Source organism: Toxotes jaculatrix, chromosome 21 (assembly GCF_017976425.1).
Source record: "Toxotes jaculatrix isolate fToxJac2 chromosome 21, fToxJac2.pri, whole genome shotgun sequence".
NCBI classification, from domain to species: Eukaryota; Metazoa; Chordata; class Actinopteri; family Toxotidae; genus Toxotes; species Toxotes jaculatrix.
In genome coordinates, this window is record NC_054414.1 from 11,539,210 (window position 1) to 11,562,042 (window position 22,833).

Below are 22,833 nucleotides of genomic sequence, written 5' to 3' on the forward strand. Positions count from 1 at the left end.
ATCAAAGGTGAAGTTACCCAGAGACCCTGAAATTCTTCAGTGTCATGCTGTCAGGTTTCTGGTATAAAGGGGGCATAGTGCACAGCATTTCATCATGCACGTTTTCAAACTGCTGCATCCTTCATCACATATTTCAATAAACATCAACTTTTTCAAATTAAATCGCAATGTTTGCTACTGCCCCCTGGAGTTTATTCTAGTTACAGACGATTATAGTGAGTTAGTGGGTAATGTGTTTTGAATTTACGAGTAAACTAATTCTTACAATTCGGTATGCTAAATATGAAGGAAACAAACTGGATGAAAACAAAAGCACAAGGGACAAATGAGCGTGCTGGTCCAGATGATTCTTACTGAAAAAAACAACCCTGAGATAGGTAGATGCTATTTGCCATTAAACAAAGAAGCATTAAAATGTTCCCCACAACAAAACAGTGTAACAGTGGCACCTTTTTTTTTAGTAAAACTTATATTAAAGAGATTATAAAAATGGCCAGTTTAAGATCCAAGTCAAACACAAAAGACCACAAGTCCTGTCAAGAGAGTTACGAAGCACTAGAACTGAAATTGTGAGTCGGCATTTGGCAACAATTAGAGAGCAGAAACAGAAGATAATGTCCAGACTACATATTCCACAGAAAAGGAGTTTTTAAATTGACTGACAATATATTACAAAGTAATATAGCAAGGAACAAACAAACAATTATACTCATAGTAAAATCAAAGCTTATTTTCACATCTCACTAGTTGTGTAATATTTCTTAAACACGCAGCTGAGAAACCATGTAAACACATGGCATAAATGTTCCTTTTTAATTAATTAAGTCCCCATGATTTCTTATATGCACATGAATAACAAAAAATGCTGACCACTGTACAGTAATTCCTGTTTACATATACAAAGACACCACATTAAAGTAGACACAAAACACATGTACACACACATGCGGACAGACGTATTTCACGCATGTATCACCCAGCCACTGAAAACCGGTTTAAAGTTACAATTTCACTCAGCTTTGTGAAGACACAAGCAGCGTCACTGCACTGTAACTCGCATTTCCTTTACTCACTGATCAGCTTGAGGTCCATTCTGTGAGAGTGCTTCATGGTTGCTAGATACAGCTGGCCACTCTGCCTCCCACACTGACAGTTCAGTGCCGGGGTGACCGAGGTACACTTGTCCACATTTGAGCTGCCAGTCTCCTCTCTCCTGCAGCTGCTCTCTCTCTCTCTCTTTCCCTCTCGCTCGCTCTGGCTGTCTGCTCCTTTTCTCTCTCCCTTATTCTGTTCCTAACTTGAACTCTCTCCAACTCGCACTTTGTCTTTTACTCTCTTTCGCTCACCTGGCTACTCTCCTTTTCCTCACCAGCAAACAGCCCTTGCTCTCTCTTTCTCTCTCTCGACCACATTTGCTATTCCTCTCTCTCTCTCTCTCTCTCTCTCTCTCTCTCTCCTGGTCTCTCTGCCTGTCTCCCGCCCACCCTCCACTGACACCATACATAGTTCACAGCCGTGCGCCAGAGTTGGACCAGTCAGACCATCCCACTGCACAAACACACGCTGCCACAATTCATACACTGATGTGAACAGAGTATAAAACCAGTAATAAGAGATAAGAATACACCCAAGCAACTCTCTCATCCTGTCTTATTTTACATAAAATCACTGGATGAAACAATGTTGTTAACTGTGTATTTTGGTAAGCCAAACATTATCATCAACTACTTGAGAAGTAAGAAGTCCCAGTGAGGTGCTGATCGTTACTGAGGTTTTTACACTATACTCCTAAATGTGTCTTAATTGATGAGCCCATTGAAAAAAAAATGTATTCAACAAATGAATTAACCGTTTGGCTAATCATTTCAGTAATTTCCTCAGAGGAAAATGCCAAATAACTACAGATTCCCACTTCTCAAATATGAGGATCACTATTCTCTATCAGACAAAAGAAGCAATTTGAGGATGTTTTGGGATCCGTGATGGGCAAAATAATTTAAACATTCTCTGCTTTATTACTTAATTAATTATTTTATTGGGCTGTTGTGTGTCAGAGTGTGGTTCATATGGTATCTTTGATTTCACTAGAGAAAAAAAAAAGCCACAATCCAGTCTAGGAGCGTTCAGTAGAGTATTTTTAACAATTATAGCCATATAAACAATATGTGTTCTTGAAATCCTTGTGACTTCCGCTCACTATGATTCCCCACCATATCTGCTGTCAGTGGGTCTTGAATGCAGGGAGGCAACACAATGTACAATAACGCCTAAGAGGAAGAGTGAAAAAGAAAGAAGGAAGAAAAAAAAGAAAGAAAGAAACACCACTACCAAGCTGAAAGGATGGTAGCCTACAACTGAGCTGCCTGCTTCCTTCTCAGCAGTACAGTAAATTGTGCTATAGAGGAAATGAGCTCAAGAAAAGCACTTAAACCACTCCCATTTACAGTTCACATGAATATGGCCAAATCCCAGTGGCCTTCATTAGTTTTTCCTTTCTGCTCAAATGACTATGGTTTAACAGTGAAGGAGTGAAGGAGGCAAAGAAAAAAATTAGTGCCAGAATCATTATTATGTAATGCACTGTGTATTATTGTCATTATTTTTGCTTTGTTGATGTTTTTGAGGAGCCTTCAGGTGTGATCAACTGTGCTACCATAGCTTTTTTGGGGGGGGGGGGGGGTTTGATGTTGGTACCTAATTTACATAATATAAATAATCAGAAGGTATTTTTTTCAACTAGACTGTCTTTTGTCTTTGAATGAATGAATGAATGAATATGTTGTTCATGTTTTGGTTTCTTCTAGTTCTGCAAAGACAATTTTCACTGCTGAATATTCTGTTGATTATTTTTTCAATTAAAGAATTTTGATCTACGAAACGTCAGTAAAGAGAGAAAAAAAATGCAACAACAATGCACTTACATTCACTTATATATATGAACACACACATTCACAGATGCGAAAACATAAGCAGGTGCACACTGAGACACACAATCGCATGGATGGACATGTCCATGCGTGAAAGCTACTCCTGTCGAAGCCTCAGACAGACACAATATTTGAGCTGACATGGACTGGGCAGGCACTGGACTTCACACGTTTCACCAAGACAAGCTCCATGAAACAAAAACAACTGCCTTTAATTACTGGCATATTCAGCAGTGATTTATGGTCTCTCTTTTTCTCAGTATCTCTACACATGTGTTTGGGCAGCACACACACACACACACACACACCACCTTGACCTTACCCTTGTCTTAACCAGCTGACACTTTTTTTCTCCAACGCCAGTATTTGCATTTATAGGTGTCAGTAGTTCACTCTCACAACAAAAGCCTGTCATACTGACCCAGACCTGTGCCAGCTCATCCAGTGCAATATCATTTATCAAAATGTTTGTGCTGACCTACCTCTAAAACCAAATGATTGCTATGTTACAGAAAGACATTAGTCATTCACATACATCAGAGGAACCAGCAAAATGCTTTTGGATCATTACAGTGAATGTGGAACGTAGAGAAGCTCTAGAAAAACATTCCACCTCTCACCACTCACACTAAAACTCTAAGAATACACTGATGCTGGCCAGGCGATTATCCTGGTAATCCTTGAAAGCATTTGGTCCAGAGTCACTGATCAAGTTTGCTAAGTTGTACTTCCAGCCCCAGTTTTGCTGCCACAATACTGCATCTAAAATCAGTTCCTTATTAGGCTAGGGTAGTAATAGGAATTATACACAAAAACACATTGCAGTCACAAGAAAAAAAAAAGAGAAACTGAAACTGTTTGCTCATAATCGTTATGTCCATATCTCATAGTTGTGACTTAGTATGTCATAATCATGGGAAAACAAACTCATAATTACAATATGTGTATCTTGACATAACAAGATCTTTCCTATGATTTCCATAATGTATTAATGTTTTTTTTTATTCACTCCATTGAAAACATGGTGCACAGAGACATTGAGAATGATGTTTACATGTTGACTGTTACAGCTCTGAGATTAAACACAGGGAACCCTTTAATAAATTGAAAAGATGAAGGCCAAAATGCAGGTTTCACTCTCTGTCATTTGCAAGACAGATGCATTTTCATTTCAGGAGAGGATGAAGGCAAAAAGAAGGCAGGAGAGGAAATGTATAGCGAGTGAGAACAAAAGCCTTCCTATAGAGGTGACACTAAGATGACCCCCTCACCAGACATGATTTTAAAAAAACCCTTTGATTTTCGGAAGTGGTAAAACACTTCGATAGATAGTGGGGAGCACACTATGTTTCTAAAGCTGTGTCTGTTACAAAACCAGTGAATTTCATGTGACAAATTCATACCTACCTTCTTTATTAAAAATCTGTGAGCTGTATTACATTTGATGAAGGCTTACATGGAAAGTTTCAGTATGAAATTCATTCACTGTAATCTATCAGCTGAGAATGAGTCAGAACAGGACTCCGTGCCTCAGATGTCACCACCAGGCCAGAGCTGACTCCTGCGTCAACCGTCCACGGTGGCGGTGTCGTCGATGCGCAGGACGTGTTGAAGTGTGTTTGCTGTTAGCGTAGGCAATAACTACACTAACACTTTGGTGTGGGAGCAAGGCTACAGACCCACAATCATGCAAGTTTCTGCAAGGGTTGGCTGATAAAGATCGCGCCACAATGATCTGTCTCAGGATGGCAGGGCAGCAATGGGGTTAAACAGTAGCAAAGCCTGTTAAAGGACTGAGCACTACAAAATAGATCTTGATTTGCAGTTGAATCACACAGCCTATGTTCAGAATGAGCCTTTTTGCTAAAGCCTGAAAGACTAAGAGCAGGTTGTTACGTTGAAACACTGAAGAGAGGAACAATACCATAAATGGTAAGGAGGCAATAACTACACTAACACTCTCCAAATTTGAAATAGAACTCAGGGCTTCCTTACGCATAGAAATAATTGAATATCTTTTATGACATCTGATTATCATTTGAACATTATAAACTGTGTCTTTTGAAATTCTATGTCCCACCTTAGTCAGTCAAAATAGTCAGCGTCTTGCTCAAAAGCCAATTTGTTTTTCCAAAGCCAACCTTTTGTTTGACTCTTCAACTCACTCCTGCACTGCACTCCTTCCTTTTAGTTTAGCAAGTAAATCAAAAATCTTAAAACAACGTTGCAGAGGCATCATCATCATCCCTGGATACAGCTTTCTGGTACACTAAATACCAAATCATTCAAATGGCACAGCCACAAAGGTTTGTCTGTGTGTGTGTGTGTGTGCGTGCGTGCATGCATGCGTGTGTGTGTGTGTGTGAAAGGCAGAGATTGCAAACACTTTTTAAAAAATCTATGTGGTTATGGGTCCAAGTCCAGGAAGGTAATACTCATGCGCAGTGTTTGGTATCAGGGTAGCTTTGGTTCTAGGTTAGAGAGACAGAGAAAGTTAGACAGGGAGTCTCTCATGCTGTCTCTGTGTGTGCGCGTGTGTGTGAGTGTGTGTGTGTGCCTATGAAATCCTAGTCCTGCCAAGACTTCTAAGCTGCTATGTGTGCATGTGTCTGGCTCTATTTTGTTTCCTATAACACCCATTAGAACAGAACACGGTGTCATGTTGAAGATATGCACTGTGTGCGTGTCGGTGCGTGTAGGTGCGTGTAGGTGTGTGTGTGTGTGTGCGTGTGTGCTGTGGGCCTCTGCAAACTTGTCTGACCAAAATTAAAGTTTTATTATTACTGTGATTAATAATAAAGCAAGTCACAGAGGAATAAATATATAAATTAATGTTTCTGTGTGTTTGTGCAAGTTTATGACTCTGAGTGTGTGTGTGTGTGTCTCCTTGATTTTGCCAGAGACAGTCTGTCCCCTGGCCCACTGCCAGTGGAAATTAATGTCAGGATCAGTTTACATTTAAGTCATATGTAACATCATTGTAGAGAAGGTGGACAGACAGTTACCAGCTGAGCAACTGACCGACAACCCAACTAGTTCGACAATGAAGTCATGTGAAGAGAGAGACAGTGTAAGAGTGGTAGAAAGAGGTGACATACCATATGCATGATGAGAATGTGTTTATTTTCTTATCCCCTTAAGGACATAAGTTTTACAGTTGACATTTTAATGTCTTTCTCAGGACATTACAGGGATAGAGCTAGCTGCTGCTCTGTGGTATATTAAATAAAATTAAAAGCAGCCATGTGTGTATGTGTGTGTGTGCCGGCGTGTGTTTATTTTTGAGTTTGTTTGATGTGCATATAACCTCTTTTCAGATGTTAAGACATAACCTGGTGCGTGTGTACAAGTGTTCAGCGGACGCTGTGATGTCAGTGGGCTTTTTCTTCTTCCTTACACCACTTGAGCATTATGTGTGTGTGTGTGTGTGTGTGTGTATCTGAATTGGAAAGAAGGAGAGCGGAGAGAGAGAAGATGGTACAAGGCGGGAGAAAGGACAGCAGAAGAAATGAGGAGAAAAGGAAAGGGCAGCCACTGGGATCAACAACTGACGTGCTCCTACCGACCCAAAACCCACTGTGGATAAGGAACCATGTGGGAAAAGAGCAGAGAGGAAAAGAGTGGAACTGTGGATCACAGGGGAATAGTGAGAACCTTTTCTTCTCAGCATCAAACAGATTAAGGCTCTCGGCCCAAAGTCCCTGCTTCACTAGCCATTCAATTTAATGCTTCCTATCAGAAGTTTCATTACATACATGTGAACTGTGTTATATTCTAATGCTGGAACCCAAACTTTACATTAGGGGCAATAAAGTTTTATGATAAACAACAGAATTGTCCAAAGTTTAACTCTTCATCACTCTGGCTATTAATTTCAGCTCTATGATTTTCTAATACCAACAATATTTAGGTAGAACAGACCACATCTGTTTAACTCAGTGTTAATTCACAGAGGTTTTGCTCACTCAAACATAAAACTAAACATTCACACCCACCTTTCAGTACGGCGTGGCTGTTGGGACCCTGGGGCAAAGGGTAGAGCAGGGCAGAGCGGGCACCAAGAGCGGCTGTGGCCTCAAGCAGGGCTCCAGTCAACAGGGAACACACTGCTGTCCTCTGGCCACAAGAACGATAAAACCTGGAAATAAATAAGGACAAATGTAAGTGAGGAAGGAAAACGCAGTAACGTTTGCCTGCGATTCTAATTTCTAATTTAAATTGAAACTTAAATTTTATAATTCATAATATCCACTGTCATGCTCAGTACTTACATAGTGTAAAGCATCTATCTTATCAATTTTGATTATTTTCATTATCAATCAATCTGACAGTTTTGCAAGAAAATAATCATTTAAGTCCATCCCAACTCCCTAAAGCCCAAGGTGATGTCACCAAATTGCTTGTTTTGTTTGTTTTGCTTACAGCATCTCCATGACTCACACAAATTATTTTGGTATCTTTTCATCACATGATGCACAAGGACCAAAACTTGCTCAAACTGCTGTTGTTAACTATGACTGGAAAAAAACTATATGAGGCAAAAAGAGAGCTATAATGGCTACAAACCTAGGTGGCTGAGAGGGATGACAGAACCAGGGATTGAGGCAGGAGTTCAGATCAGGTCTGGCTGTGCTGGCACTGACAGTGTGCAATGGCCAACGAGACTCCCTGAGACACACACACCCAGGGCAAGACAGCAGGAGCTTTTTGGCAGGATGAATCAGGTTGAGTTCCTCTCTGTCCTGCACACAGTTGGTGACCTGTTGAGGAAGTCATTGACAAACGTGTGTCTCTTAGTGGGAAGCAAAGATCTCTAGTGGCAAGGACGTCAACTGTGTTTTCATACTGATTTGTGCTGTTCTCATCCAGTAAAATGAGAATGAATGAGCTGGAAAAAAAACACACAAACTGTAGTTTTCACAAGGACTGTCTGATTTTGCCACACAAAAACTATAGATCACCTATCTGCACATACTGCAGGAGTTTTAGATCAAACTTAAGTTTATAAAAATAAAGGTTCCCTTTTCATTAAGTGTCCACAGTTGCAGTAAAACACAGATAATACAGTTTAAAGTGTTAATTCCAATCATACTTTATCAACCCCCAAGTATGCATTAACAGATTAACCAAGATGGAAGAGCGACACAAAAGCTTTCTAGCAAAATACACATCATCCAGTGCCACTTTTCAGCTTTAAGGCTGTTATACAACATTTGAATCAGAGGTCATTGTCATCTGCTGTGGTCATTCTCAGAAGCAATTTCATCTCGACAGAGCGGAAATCGAAGCGTGAAAGGAAAGAATTAGTAGAGAGACATACCACTGTGGCAAATAAAGATAGGAAGAAAGGTGGGAAAAGGATTCAGACAAATCATCAGAGCGAGACACACAGATACACAGAGAGGTGAAATAAGCAGCAGACAAAGGTAAAGACAGAAAGAAGAGACGTCATTGAAGGCTTTTAACAGAGTGAACATTTTGACCTTAAAGAAAAGCCTCCTCCTCTTTCGGTTCACATTCTTCTTGGAACAAAATCCATTTGACATAAAAAGAACACTTATCCAAAAGGACTGGCTTGCACTTTTGTCCTCGAATAAACCTGCAGATGAGCTCTTCTGGCACAAAAAAGCCATTAGAGCAACATTTTGTGGCAATATAAGCAGGCAGTAATGCCTTCAGCTGGGATGCATATTACAAAATAGGATGAAATCAATACTGGTGACTGAGTGGGGCATGAACACAATACAAATTTAATGAGAAAATGCAGCATGGGTGTAATTGTCATTTATAGTGTTGATCTGCACTGCCTCACAACATCACCAGGAAGGTAGGTGAAGGCAAACAACTCTAGGCTTATGGTCTAGAGTCTCATGTAAAGTACATGTGAATCTGTGATCACTCTTTAAAAAGTGCCCTGATTGCCTTAAGTGCAGGCTGACAGTGCACACACACACACACACACACACACAAACACACAGTATATGGCCAACTAGCTGTCTTAGTGGGATGGGTTTCCTGCACGGGGTGTAGGCCTAGCTGTTGTCAGATCTGGGCCATCTCGAGGGAAAGGAGACATACTGGCCCGCACGTTTATAGAGTGAGAGAGCCAGAGCGAGAGATACAAAGTGAAGGGGTGAGACACAAAACACAAACACACCCATAAAAGCAAACACATCCTCCTTCTCCCTCTGTAACAACCCAATTATGTGAGACATACTGTATTGACCTGCATTCCAGAAATACAAGCTTATTCACTAAAAGCTTAAACTTTTAAAAACATTAGGAAATTAAAAAAAAAAAAAGATTAAGCCCATTTGGACTAATAGCTTCTCTTATTTTTTTTTCCTTCCTTATCCAGAAACTTCACTGACTCACATTTCTGATAAAAGACCTCACTTTCTCTATCAGCATCTAGAGACTGTGCATGTCCACTGCACAGACATAAAGTCTCCTGCGTTAGCACTGCATTTTTCCACATCCAAAAAGGAGCTAAAAGCAAACACTTGGCTTCAGTTATACATAGCACTCATGCCTACATTAAGATGGGCCAGTTTTTAAGTTAATTAAGGCTGGATTTTATGTTTTCCCATCACTAACAAAAGAACAAAACCAAGGAATCATGGGAAGTGTTCAAGAGAAGTGTTTATTCTATGTTGCACTGCTTGTATATTTCTTGGAACAAACTGCTACACACAGCCCTAGACAACAGCTGATATGGAGTTTGTATTTGTGTCTATTAAATCATCATCAACTATACCTGGACCCACCAATGCGTCAAAGAGTCTCTCTCTCTCCCTCTGTACAAGTCATCCTGATAATGACTGCAGTTTCCTGAAGCACTCAAGAAAAATGAATAAAAAGACCATTAACAAAAATGGCACCTCATTTTCATCAACTGACCGGATATTATTCCCATTTTGTCTGATATTATTGCCTTCTCCTATCCTTTTTTTGGCAGTTACAGACCACTTTATTAAGGCAATTAGATATGATTACTGTCTAAATCAGGGTTCAACAGAGCCAACACACATATATGTTAAACTAAAGTGAATGATAGTTGACATTTTGTGCCATTTAAAGATTTTCGAATGACTCATCATGAAAATGAATGACAGGTACTGAAGGTTTCCTGTGGGATTTTTATTAATGTCGTCTACAACAGCAGGAAGGCATTTAAAACATTTGAAAAGGATTCTCTCTCCTCAGACTTTAAAGGTAAGTTCTGCTGCTACACACAGAGCTACACACAGTTTGAAAACGGTGACTAATGAAGCAAGAAAAACTTTGTGTGAGCGTGCGTGTGTATACGTGTGTAACAGAAAGCCCGACTACAAAGGACACTGTAGGGAATGTGGTGCTGCTCTTGATGGACACTGAGCAGCTGTCTTCACACACACATGCACACACACACACACACAAACAAACAAACTCATCTTCAAACCCCAGGCAAACACATGGACATACAATTCAACTTTCATTCAAATTCACAAAAACACACTCGTAGTACATTTAGTAGTACATAATCTGCTCATATATACACATAAAACATTACGGACAAAAAAATGTAGGCCAAAGATTGGAGATGTTTCTGAAGTTTAATCTTTGATCTCATTCTCGGGTTTCACAGATGTCCCAAGACAAGTGAATCCATAAATAACATAGACAGGATGGAAATTTACTCTAAAAGGCACAAGGGAATGAGGGAGTGAGTGAAGGTGTGGGGGGGGAGTGAGTGAGCAAGCTATTAACTGGTTTCAATATCCATTAAAGGGAAATAATTAAATAAATCCAACAGAATTGTTCATTTTCACTAACATTTTTCAATCTCAGCGTAAAAAAAAACTTATAATGAAGGCAGGCAGGCAGAGGGACAGAAAGTTCTTTTTTAGAACCACAGTCACAGGGTGCAATAATTGCATTTCAGCTTAATTACATAAGCACAGGTCTCTATATTCATTGTTCCTAGTAAGTTACAATACTACTAATCTTGCCATTCAGCCAGCCAGAAGAACTACAGCTATATGAGTCAACTGCCACTAATACAGCCTTGTATCTCATGTTGCACTGTGTGTACAGGAAATGCAAATGGCTTAAGCTCAGCGAAGGTAAATTACAACTGCTAGAGACAGCTGCACTGATTGAGCTCCATTTATAGTAAGTTACAGTAACTTCAAAAAAGTAATTTCTCTTTCAAAAGTCTATACTCTATTGTAGACAGTCAAAGTTTGTTTTGTTAATCACGGTAACAACAATAATTGTTTACAGCTTGGCACATGATCCAAACAATGTGATCTGTCGTATCAAATAAAACCCTGGTACTATACTGCCTACACATATTTGTTTCATAAAGAAGTTTTAATTTGAGTTATAATATCTCTGCTCCTATTTGCCTCCTGCTGCTGACATACAAGACATTGAACTGTCACCTTTGAGTTTAGCCACTGCCATGTGACACTGTCAATTTGACCATACGTTGTGGTTCAATGGTGTATGCATATGTGTGCATGTTTGTTAGTGGCTTCCTGGCAAATGCAGCTTTTAGAGAGAAGTTTGTCTTTCCCTAGGAAAAGGAATAATTATAAGACAATAAAATAATTATTAAGTCACCTAACACCAATATGCAGTATATTCAAGCTGTGACTTTCATGTTACTGACAATCAGTCCATGTAGAGGTATGAATGAGTTTACCATTAAGTCCCATTAGCGTGCCGTTGGGTAATTTCTCTGCCTGGCAACAGCCATTCTGGGAAAGGATTAGCAAGTGGCACTGTGGGGCACCACACAGATCTACTGAACTTTGAGCTGGAATGCACACACACAAAAACACACATATACATACACATGCTAAAATGCAGACATGCAAACGCACTCTGACTCATGCCCGTGCCGTTACGTATCTCATACCAGACACATGCAGGAGTCAGGAGAGGCTGAAGCTGTCTCCCTGAAATCCATCCACCCACATCTTGACCTCTCTACTTTGATGACTGTGACCCACCACGCACACACACACACACGCGCGCATATTCTAACAATGACACCATCACCACACACTAACAATCTCTTTTTCTCAGTCGCATACTTATAATATACACCCATCATCAATTACTTGGAATCTTTGCCAGTATTCTGAGGAAGAGATCCCACGATACAACAGAGCCGGGGAGTGCGTGTAAGTACAGTCCAATCTCTCTCTCACTATTACCATGCTTACACACACACACACACACACACACACAAGGCCACAAAGTTTAGTCTTGTATGGATATCATGCACTTAAAGTGCTCGCACATGATTAGAGAAATCACTGCAACAGTACATTGCCACCCCCCGCCAGACTCTCCCATGAAGCCGACATTCAAGGAATGGAAATACATCATTTCTGCTGAAATCTACTTTTAGAAGCTTCATGGACAGTCGAGGTTAGCTGAGGTTAGCTGAGGTTAGTGGGGGTGGGGGGGGTCTTCATGTTAAAGAACTGTTATTCTGGTCAGGACTCATAGCTGAGGTCACTAGGAGTGACGACAGTCTTAACCCTTCGTTCGCAGAACTAGCAGATCTACAGTTTGCCAGTTGTTAATGTATTGGTTATTTTGGTCTTCAAACTTTCTTTTTTCTTTTTAACACTTTTTAAATCATTCATTTCTCTTTTTTTTTTTACAGAAGATTCATGAACAAGCTGCAGGATGTGCCACAATTTCCTATTTATTTCCTGCTCCCTTGCAATGTCTTTCCAGCTTATAGTATACCTCAAAGATGAGCTGGCAAACATTAACAGCCACTTGGAGGGGAGGTATGTTTTTTCAAAGTAAACACAATTTCATCAACTTCTCTACAAATAACATTCAACAGCAAATCACCACAATAAGGCCACCACTGATCACACCAGTGATCATACAATCACTTCTCTCTCTCCAAAGTTTCTGCCTAACTAAAGTGCTTTTTGCAGAGCAATAAGAGCTCAGTAAAATCTCTCCAGCATTTCATTCTCAAAGTACTGTAAATCACTAGAAGATTTAGGTCTGAAAAAGCCCCATATTCCTAAAATCCTTCATACCACTTGGACTGTGTGTTTTCTTTAATGCAGTGAAAATGGAGCCGACAAAGCTCAGTGAGGGAAATGAAGAAAATGTGCACCCTGCCCACCCAACGCGACAAGCGCGTTTAAATCAACTGCACCTAGTCTATTTGAAAACCCAGCGAGGAGCCAGGTATGTTCAGCAGCTCTGGTATCTCAGCACCCAGACTCTCTAACCCCACCCATCCTTGACAGCGTAAACCAAATCAAAAGACATAAACCAAACACACTCGAACATGCCAAGCAGACATCCCACCTCTGAGGCTGAACATGTAAAAAGGTGCTTCAAAATTTGTTGCCTGCTCTCCAATCACTGGTTAGCATTTTCAAATGCATATGTATGTGTTTTGTTATGTTTACTACATACACACAGCACACCACTCTGCCTTATCCCAGCTCCTCTTGATCCTGGTTTGCATCACCAGGAAACCATCAACCTCGCTGCCCCGTCCTGTTCTGCTCTGACCTTTTCTGCAGTTTCTGTCTCCACAAGGTAATGTTTGCTTTCCTGCAGCCTGAGCCTGGACTGTCTCACTGCTGGCTGAGCTGAGTGCTGTGCTCAGTTGTGTGTGTGTACGAGCCCCACAGGCAAAGAAGTTGTGTATAGTTATGTGTACGCAAAAACAGAATCTAACTGTATGCATGTATGTTTTGTATGTGTGTATTTACAAAGGCTGAGTATGCATTTGTATTTACTGCAGGCTCTGAGTATTTATGTACTTTTGAACATACAAAGTTTTATCTGAGTGTATGTGAATATAATGTAAGTATGTGTTGGTGGTCCACATACTTCTAGTCTGCTAGTAACTCTTTTGAAGAGTAAGTGTTGCTTATACTAGAGGAGCCTGATGTCTGAGTATATGCAATGCATATCAACACATTCACGCAGTCAACCAAGAGATTCAGCTCTGTCAACCACATTGAAAAGATGGAACTGGAGACAAGAGGTGTTTACAGCGCATCAACACGTACAGTGAGAACTGGACCGTCAGCAATATCCGCTGCAATGGACACGGAAGAAATGACTGACAGAGGACAAGAAAAAAAGCAATGCTCTGAAGAAAAAAAAACTCAACTGAAGAAAAACATGAAAACTGAAAAATTGGTAATTATGGTTGTCACACAAAAAAGCGGAGGGATTTTGTTGTTTTACAGAGTAAGCCTTGAAAGAAAATCCCTCTTGTGTGACTCACATCTTAGGTCAGGCCCTCTGTGGTTCGGTAGGTGGATTATGATGCAAACATTTTTGGGGTTTAGACTCATGTTGTACTGCACTCTCTATATGTAATGTGGGTGTTGCAAGCGCATGGGCGTTTGGGAACCCCCAAAACTTTTTATGAAGCTTTTTTTTCATAGCTGGAACAATGACATTTTCTTTGGCCTTTACATGAAAAAGGTAGCCTAAATGTATATAAACAGGAAAACGTATTTAAAAGAAAAAATAATAACAATATCAATTCTAGATTATTACAGTTAGAAGACCTCAAAGGGTGTACATACTTCTTTAACACACATTAAATCTTTATTTCAAGCTTTAATTTGATAAAAGCGCATTATTCAATTTAGCTCATAACACCACTTACGACCTGCTGGCTCTGGGCCTTAGTTATGTAATCAGGTTAAAGACATCCATACAGTATCTATCTGGTTGCACACTTGCCTGTCCAGAACCACACATCTAAACCAGCTACTTTGTAGATTTAGGCCCCTTTTCCCAATGGCAGGAAATCAAAATAGATCCTGAAATTACTCTGCCAAAAATGAATGCATTTAGAAACAAAGATAAAGGGAACAAGATGGAATGAGTAGGAGGAGAAAGAGAATCAGTGAGAATGAACGACAGAAGTGATAGAAAGCAAAAAACAATTGTGAAAGAGATCAAAAAGGTTTGAGGGAGGTTTGTCACAACAAGAAGACAGGTTCAACAGAAAGCAAAAGAGTGAAGAGCAAAGGATGGAGCGGAAGAGGAGGTGAAACATGAAGGACGAGAGAGAAGAGGGGAAAGGATATGAAAAAGGACGGTACAGCAGGAGAGAAAAAAAGAACATGAGGAAAGAAAAACACAGAGGAAATGTAGACGGAGGCCAAGGGTGAGTAGAATCATAATCCCCTGTTGAATTTCACAAGGAGCTGTTTCACCAAAGATCCAAGTGCTGGGCCCACCTCCCGAGCACTGCCTCACACCTTTAACAAGCTTACTGTATGTGTGTGTGTGTGTGTGTGTGTGTGTGTCACAGAAGTTGGGTCGAGAGCACTAGAAAACTCAGAGTGATGGGCAAAAACAAAAAAAGAAAGAAAGAAAGAAAACAAATCTACAAAAACAAACTACAAGCTATTTATTATAAAATCAAATACAGAAGTTAACCATGAACTGAAAAAACACACACACAACAATATACTGGACTTTGTTGTAGAGGAGATAAGCAGCATCAGAAAGATAAATACAAGAAAAAATGTTCACATTATCAGTCTGTGGCTGCTTTTGCTGGTTATTGTGTGACAGAAAAAACATTTTTACAGGATGAGACTAAATAATCTAATTTTTACAGAGTAAACAGAGAGTAGAAAGGGAATGACAGTTGTGTTTGGTTATAGTTGTGAGATCCCAGGCTATCGTGTCAGCAGACAATGTTTGGGAATACTTTTGAGAAAACTAGATACTCATATTACATATTACTACAATTATTTATTACTTATTTTATTACTACAAAAAGAATCACAATAGGTTGTCCCTGATGAGATCATCCTAAATACAGAGAAGATAAAAGTGAGGTTAAAGGTGTTATATGTAGGTTTTTGCTATGGCCACATACTGTAGCTGACATTAGCATTAACGGCTGCTCACTTACCAGTCTAGAAGAAACGTTCAGCATCAAACTTCATTCCTTTACTTGCCAAGAGCGTCTCTAGTGATGGGGAGTACCTCTGATGTTAACTCTTAAAGTAGCGCATAAAGGAATGTTTGTTTGATGCTTTTAAGGCTTTTAATGATGGCTTCGAGGTGACAGTAAAATCTTGCAGACAGGCAAAAAACATGTTAACACAAGAATTCTGTTACAATAATCAAAAAACAAAACATAACAAAACAATAAATGGCAGGAACAGAAAATTGATGTATATTGTCCCACAAGACAGTTATTTAGGAACAACGTTTGGTAATCTTGCAGCTATTACATACAGTTCCTATGCCACCAGGCCAACACTGCGGAGAAATGAGAATAGGAGGCCATGCACTGTACACAGTCCAACTGAAGCACTAACTGCAAAAAAGTTAAGGTTTGTCCTGTTTGTTAGAATCCTTGTCTCCATAATCACTGCAACGGAGATCAGATAAAATAAGACAGAGAGGAGAAAGGTGACAATAGGATACAAAAAATAAGAACAATGAACAAAGAGGAAGTATAACAGAAAAAAACATGACAGAGGAGTCAGAGAGAGGAAAAAAAAAAGTGGGGTCATCGTGAGGGCCAAAACAACCTGGAACCCATTACCCAGAGCACCCAGTGGGACCCCTCCACACACACCACACTCCCCCACTTACAGTTCTCATGATGTCATACTACAGTGAGCCGCCACACTCTCCACTCTACATAACAGCACACAGCCTCGGTCAGACAGTCAGAGATAAGCCTGATGAATGTTTTTCACTTATGAAAGTTTTGGAAAAAAAGAATACTCCTGGTACTACATGCAGACAAAAACAGTCTAAAAGGTATGAAAGGCGTTTTTGCATGAATGCTTTTGCTGGAGAATAGTCTGGAGAGTCACAATACAGAGGATGTTGTTAAAGTAGTTACTCTAAACTACCTTATTTTGCATTGTTATTTAACAGATTACATGCTAAGCCATCATTAACCAACACTGACTGATGGTTTGTCCTTGATCTACCTTCTTCCAGTTATGTTATATTTTCAAAAAATATAAATGTCAAATTCTATTTCTTCTCCTTTCCTGTTTAATCAAGACAGAACAGAGGTGTGATAAGGTGTCCTTTGAAATCTTGATCAAAAAGGCTTTTCTGAACAACTTAGTTGTTATACTTGTCACACTGTCGCACTGGCTCACGTTAACACAACAGCAGATAAGTTCAAACGTATTTTGACAGCACAGCACTGTCAAACACTACCTCCCCGTTCAAATCTGCACAAGACATTCGACTTAATTAACAAGAGCAAATCCAGTCAGTGAGATACTGATCACACTGAAATGTAAATCTTAAAGTGTAGCTCACTATGGCCCCAAAACACAATGAATGAAAAGATGCCTGAAGCTGAAAGTTTTTCTCCAAGTGCAATAAGGAGTCGTAGTAAACAGTAGTAAACAGTTTACTTACTGTGACACAGAAAAGACTGATAAATTGAAGAGAATGGAAGAAAAACCACCAAGCTCTAATCCCTCTTAGTCTGTGTACACTTACAGGAGTGAGAGAGGAAGCTTGAGCAAAAGAAAGCTTGAGAGAAAGAGAGAGAGAGAGAGAGAGCTGGAGGAAGAGTGGGAGTGTGACAGAGATCTCTGCATCAGTAAAGCTGGCAAAAAGGAGGAGAGAGAGAGAAAGAGATAGAGAAAGATGGGAAGGAAAGATACAGAGACAAGAGTGGGGGAAAACAGAGAGACTCAGACATGCCTAACTAATGCAGAGGGTACCCCCATATTAGGTTATGAGACAACTGGCCCATTGCAACCCAGCAGCAAGAAAGGAGATTTTATCTGAGAGCACACTCTAAACACGCACAGAGGGAGGAGACAACGGTATACAAGGTTTCAATCGATCCTCCTCTGGGAGCCCGTTCAATGTGTAAACAGTGTCTGACAAAACTCAAATAAGGTCTCTGTGTTTTGATTAGGACCTAATGAACACAACCTGAAAATCCGCCACAGAAGCCCCTTTTTCCAAATCAACACCGGTCACATTGGGCTGATCCAAAAACTGACCCAAATTTCTACTGGAGACGATCAATTCTAACTGAGTTAAGTCAATCAAAGTTAAGGAGAGGTCATTTTGCCATTAGTTTTCTTTACACAAAGAGATAACTTGTGCCTCCTGGATGGAGTCAGGAAATGGCGCAGAACTTTTCCAATCATAGTGGCCTTATTGAACTGTGCAGCAGCAGCTATAAAGTATTTTGAGAAGACTATACGATAAACGAGTGAACTATGTAAACAAAGAGCACAAATAAAAGTCTCAAAACAGCTTCCGGACCTAAAATAAATGCTGGGTGCCATTTCCTAGATAATTATTAAACTGTGATGTGTCTTTTGAACTGAGCCAGATGCAAGAACTACAACATACGATGTGTACAACAAGGCGATGTGTTATGTAATTTGCCAACATACTATGAACCGGACTATTTCAGAGGTCAATAATTAATTCATGTTTCACGTTTAACTTTCGAACCAACACCAATGAGAGGCCCTAAAAGAAACAAATGATCGTAGCCACAAATATGTTGTAATTAGTCTATTAAGTAGTTGTTTGACACTGTTTTTTGTTTTTTCTTCAGTTGTGAAGTAAAACGTGACCCTCCATGCTGTCCCCTCCTGGTTAAAACCTAACTGAGCCCAAATCACCATTAAGGTGTTACAATGACTAAACAATATCCACGTTGCAGCCTCTTTTCATAGGGACAGGTGATCCTCTGAGGCCATTAAACCAATAGAGACTGAGGTATGGCCACTTGATCCTTGTTATTAGCTTTGCTCTGGTGAGCGTTTCTATGCCAACCTCTAATTAATGACCACTGTTGCAGCTTTTCTGTTAAGCCAGATCACTTAATGGCAACCCACAGCACTTGCAGTTTATTGCAACAACGCCATACTATTGTTATTATGAGCATCAGCAAGTTCCATGTTTACATATTAGACACTGTTCATTATTTACATGGAAATAGTGGAGATAAGGACGAAATGAGGTCGAACTATAAAACACAACCTGAAGCATATTATAGTTATATATTATATATCAAGCATGATTATGGTTACATGGGTCAGACTGAACAAAATATGGGCAAACGATTCATCTGGCAAGCATGACGACAAAGTGTTTCTGAACTATCTTTCTTCATCAAATATTTTTCATTCAAACACTGTGATATTTTTCATTTTTTATTTCTGCTTTTTTGGGCTGTAGTGAAGCAGACCCTAACCCATTCACAAACAAGTATTAATCACCTCACTTCATATAGAAGTGTTATAGTTAAAACCGCAATATATTTAGTTGTCATTTCAGACATCTCCCCAGTAAGAAAATGAGTTTTAGAAAAGATTAACTTTCACTGAAACCAAAGCCCGAAGCCACACACATAATCACAGCAGTCACAGGTCTAAGTGAATACAGTATGTCCTATTCAATCTGCCTAATCAAGTGGAAAAATTAATCTGTTTCATGCCCAGTTGACATCAAAGTGGTCTTCAGAACAAAGCAAACAGCTGGGCCTGCCCTCTTTGCATTTCTTTGGTCAACACTCAGCTAATGAGACTGGCCTCCTGAGCCAGTAATTAGGGGTCAGATTCATGTATTATACTTCATTTATTACATTAACTGCCTTTAGAAAGCACAAAGTCTCCCTAATCAATATGAATGAAGACAATGATAAAGTATGATGTGCATTTGTCTTGATCTGAACCTGCGCACTCTTTTCAACCACTGAACAGCACCCTTATTTCTCTAGTTCTGTCTTAGCACCTCAGAGAGGCTTATTCCAAAGTAGAACTTATACTACAACACAGTATTAGTGAAGATAATTCTTGTGAGCAGCAAATGCCCCTCTCATTTCAAAAAGAATGCTGCCCTCTGGTGGATCGGCATATAGCCACTTTTTTTGCTTTAAAAGCAATTAATTGTTAATAATTAATACCAACTATGTTGATAGTTTTGATTGATTGATTGATTAAGTAAGTATTTATGCAAAATATTCCTTAGTTCTGTCTTCTAAACTGTGAGGATCTGCTAGTTTTCTTTGTCTTATCTGTTCAAAAATGATTTATGGTTGGGTTTTGGGTTATTAATCAGACAGCAATTTTCAGACACATTCTTAGGCTTGAAGAAAGTGTGATGGACATTTTTCACTATTTCTGATATTTTGCAGATCAGATGATTAATCAACTCATGGAGAATATAATCAGCAAATTAACAGACGATGGAATTAATTGATACTTGCAGCAATGAATTATTCTTTTGATTAATTTTATAATCCTATACACTATAAAATGTTGGACAATAGTAACAATTAATCACAATTTCCAGTAGCCTTAGGTGACAACTTTAATTCGCTCGCTTTCTCTCCGACCAACAGTCCATATCACAAAGATATTCAATTTACAGTTAGATAAAATTAAGATAATGCACAAATCCTTCCATTTGAGAAACTGAAACTCTTTGTTATCAATTATTACACAAGAAGACTATTAATTTTCAGCTAAATGATTAGTTGGATGACTGTTCCAGCACTTTACTCCAATAACACAAGGACAATTTGTCAGACATACAGTATGTCACACACACACACACACAAAGACAAGTATGCAAGTCAAAGAGCAACAGGAAATACAGTCTGTATGCTAAGCATGTCTCATCTCTTATTAAACATAAATCATGACTCAAGCTTCAGCAGTCTTTCATGTTCACATACCAAAAACATTTACTCTTCTCCACTAGATGGCACCAAAGACTGAGTTCTCACATGTCACTGCTCACTCTGCTCATACCAATTCAGATCAGCTATATCTATTAAATTTCTTCTTTTTTATTTAATCAAAGACAGTATCTTCAAAGTCATGCTTATCAAATTTGGAGATTACACTAAAAGTTACTTTCTTAATAAGTTTCTCAGAAATCCTGCTTTGACATTGCCTTTGCTTTTGGTGGTGCATTTTAATGCTGCTGCACAAAAACATTTAAGATTTATTTTAGCTATTACTGTATAACATCTTGCAAGCTTTAGTGTTTATTTTTGGTTAAATCCCCTCTGCCTGACCTCACAAAATATGAGTCAAAGCGTTAGGAAAGGGAGGTGGCAGGCTATTTTTACGTCAATTGTGTTAATCGTTGAGTGCGAAAATAATAGCAGCAACCCGCACCTCCTTCACTCTCATTTAAACCTTTTTTTTTTTTTTTTGTTGGCCACTTTCCATCCAAATGCACTTTTCTAAATCTGGTTTTGAGGCATTATCTTCTATACAAAAAATGCGATTACATCACTGGAGGAGCGCAGAAACAGTATGACACATGTAGCAGCCATGTAGTCAGACTGACAGAGATGCTATGTCACATGAGGGTGATGAAACTGGGCGAGGTCAAAAGAACAAAAAGTTAGAGAGTTCATCACTGTGGCAGGAAGTTCAAGTGCGCATGCTTGTTGCATTTCTCGTACTGTTTGTGGTCCTAAAAGGATAATTAAAAGTAAATGTTGTGTATGTGGATGAAATTCCCTTAATGCCACACGATAATACATTTCCCAGGCTATGTAATGCTGATCAGGAGTTTGTGTTTATGCATCCTGCTTTCACCTCAGGGGGTCAAAATTCTCCACTATGTGTGTTTGTGTGCCGGGTCCTGACCCACAGTTTAACGACCTCGGCTGTGGATCTCCAGTGTGGATGCTCTCCCAGTTTCTGGAGCAGTGCAGTTTTCCCACACTCTCACAGAGATGTGAGAGAGCTGAAGCAAAAACACACTCACATGCAGTTTTGACACCCTTCTGTCACCCCATAAAAGCAAACAAAAAAGAGCAACCACACAAGCTCCTGTGCAGCAGAATCAAGTAAACCTATAAAATGCAATGAAGCTGAGTTTACTGTCATTGTGAAGAGCAGTACTCCTTATGAAGGCATTCAAGATATGTACTGTCCTACCCCTTTTTTCTGTGTAAGCAGATATCTGACTAAACAAGAGTGTGTCTCAACACACACACACAAACTAATCTCTGCCTAAGCCCCAACACCCAGCTGAGTGAGAAAGTGGCCTGCTCGGCACATTCCTGTGTAGTGGCACAACACACAGTGAGAGAAAATAAAAGTGATAGACACACGGTTAAATGAGTGTGACATACATGGAGGGTAAGTGTGTGCGTACGTGTGTGTGTAAACTGCTCATCAAATATAAATCCTTTCTGTCCCCTTACTGATTTTTTTTCTTTTTTGGGGTGTGGGGGGCGAGATTAATTTGTTAAATCAGCTTCTTTTTTGTTTTTTTATACAAGTTCGATATTTTGTTTGTTTTTTTTGTTTGATACCAAAACATTTCGTGAGTTCTGAGAAAAGACAAAAGATTTGATAAGAGATTTGGATTCAGAGTTGAACAAATCCAGGTGTTTTATCAGCTTAATCACAATCACAGATGGAAACCATTATCTGAACATACTACTTTAACCCTCCTCATGTGCAAACCACAAACTAGATAAACTAGGATAATCCTGCTCGACACTTCCAACTTGTCTTGCAGTGAGTTACTTGCAATGATTAAATCTCCAAAGCAATCTGGCTGGAGCCTCTCCGACAGTCAGACAGGTCGTTTGGACAGAAATATGTTTGATATGATCAGCATGTATTGTGTAGTATGATGAGCCACAAAACAAACATCTTCAGTAGCAAATAAGATCTGAACCTTTCTCTGGTTCATTCTGTACTACTACAATGATACAATTTAAAGTTGCTTAATTGAGTACAAAAAAGAATTCACTTTTTTAATTTGCATGCCTCGATGATTACGTACACAGAAAAAAAAAAAAAACAGCAGGTATCCTGCAGCACGCTGGCAAGCCGCTATGTCGCTCAAAAATGTACGTGCCATGCTCAGACAGTTTTCACAGCCTGGCTTCATCAGGATCTTT

At 39.5% G+C, this 22,833-nt stretch overlaps 1 protein-coding gene across 3 annotated transcripts in view; it reads right to left on the reverse strand.

Moving 5' to 3' along the window:
* Positions 1-22,833, reverse strand: part of plce1 (phospholipase C, epsilon 1) — a 73,068-nt gene that overhangs the window by 38,189 nt on the left and 12,046 nt on the right. For all 3 annotated transcript variants that reach the window (XM_041066969.1, XM_041066971.1, XM_041066970.1), the window contains exons 6-7: positions 7,494-7,687; positions 6,923-7,065 (exon numbers count right to left, since the gene is read on the reverse strand). In XM_041066969.1, the coding sequence (XP_040922903.1) occupies positions 6,923-7,065; positions 7,494-7,687 (337 nt within the window). The remainder of the gene's footprint in view (positions 1-6,922; positions 7,066-7,493; positions 7,688-22,833) is intronic.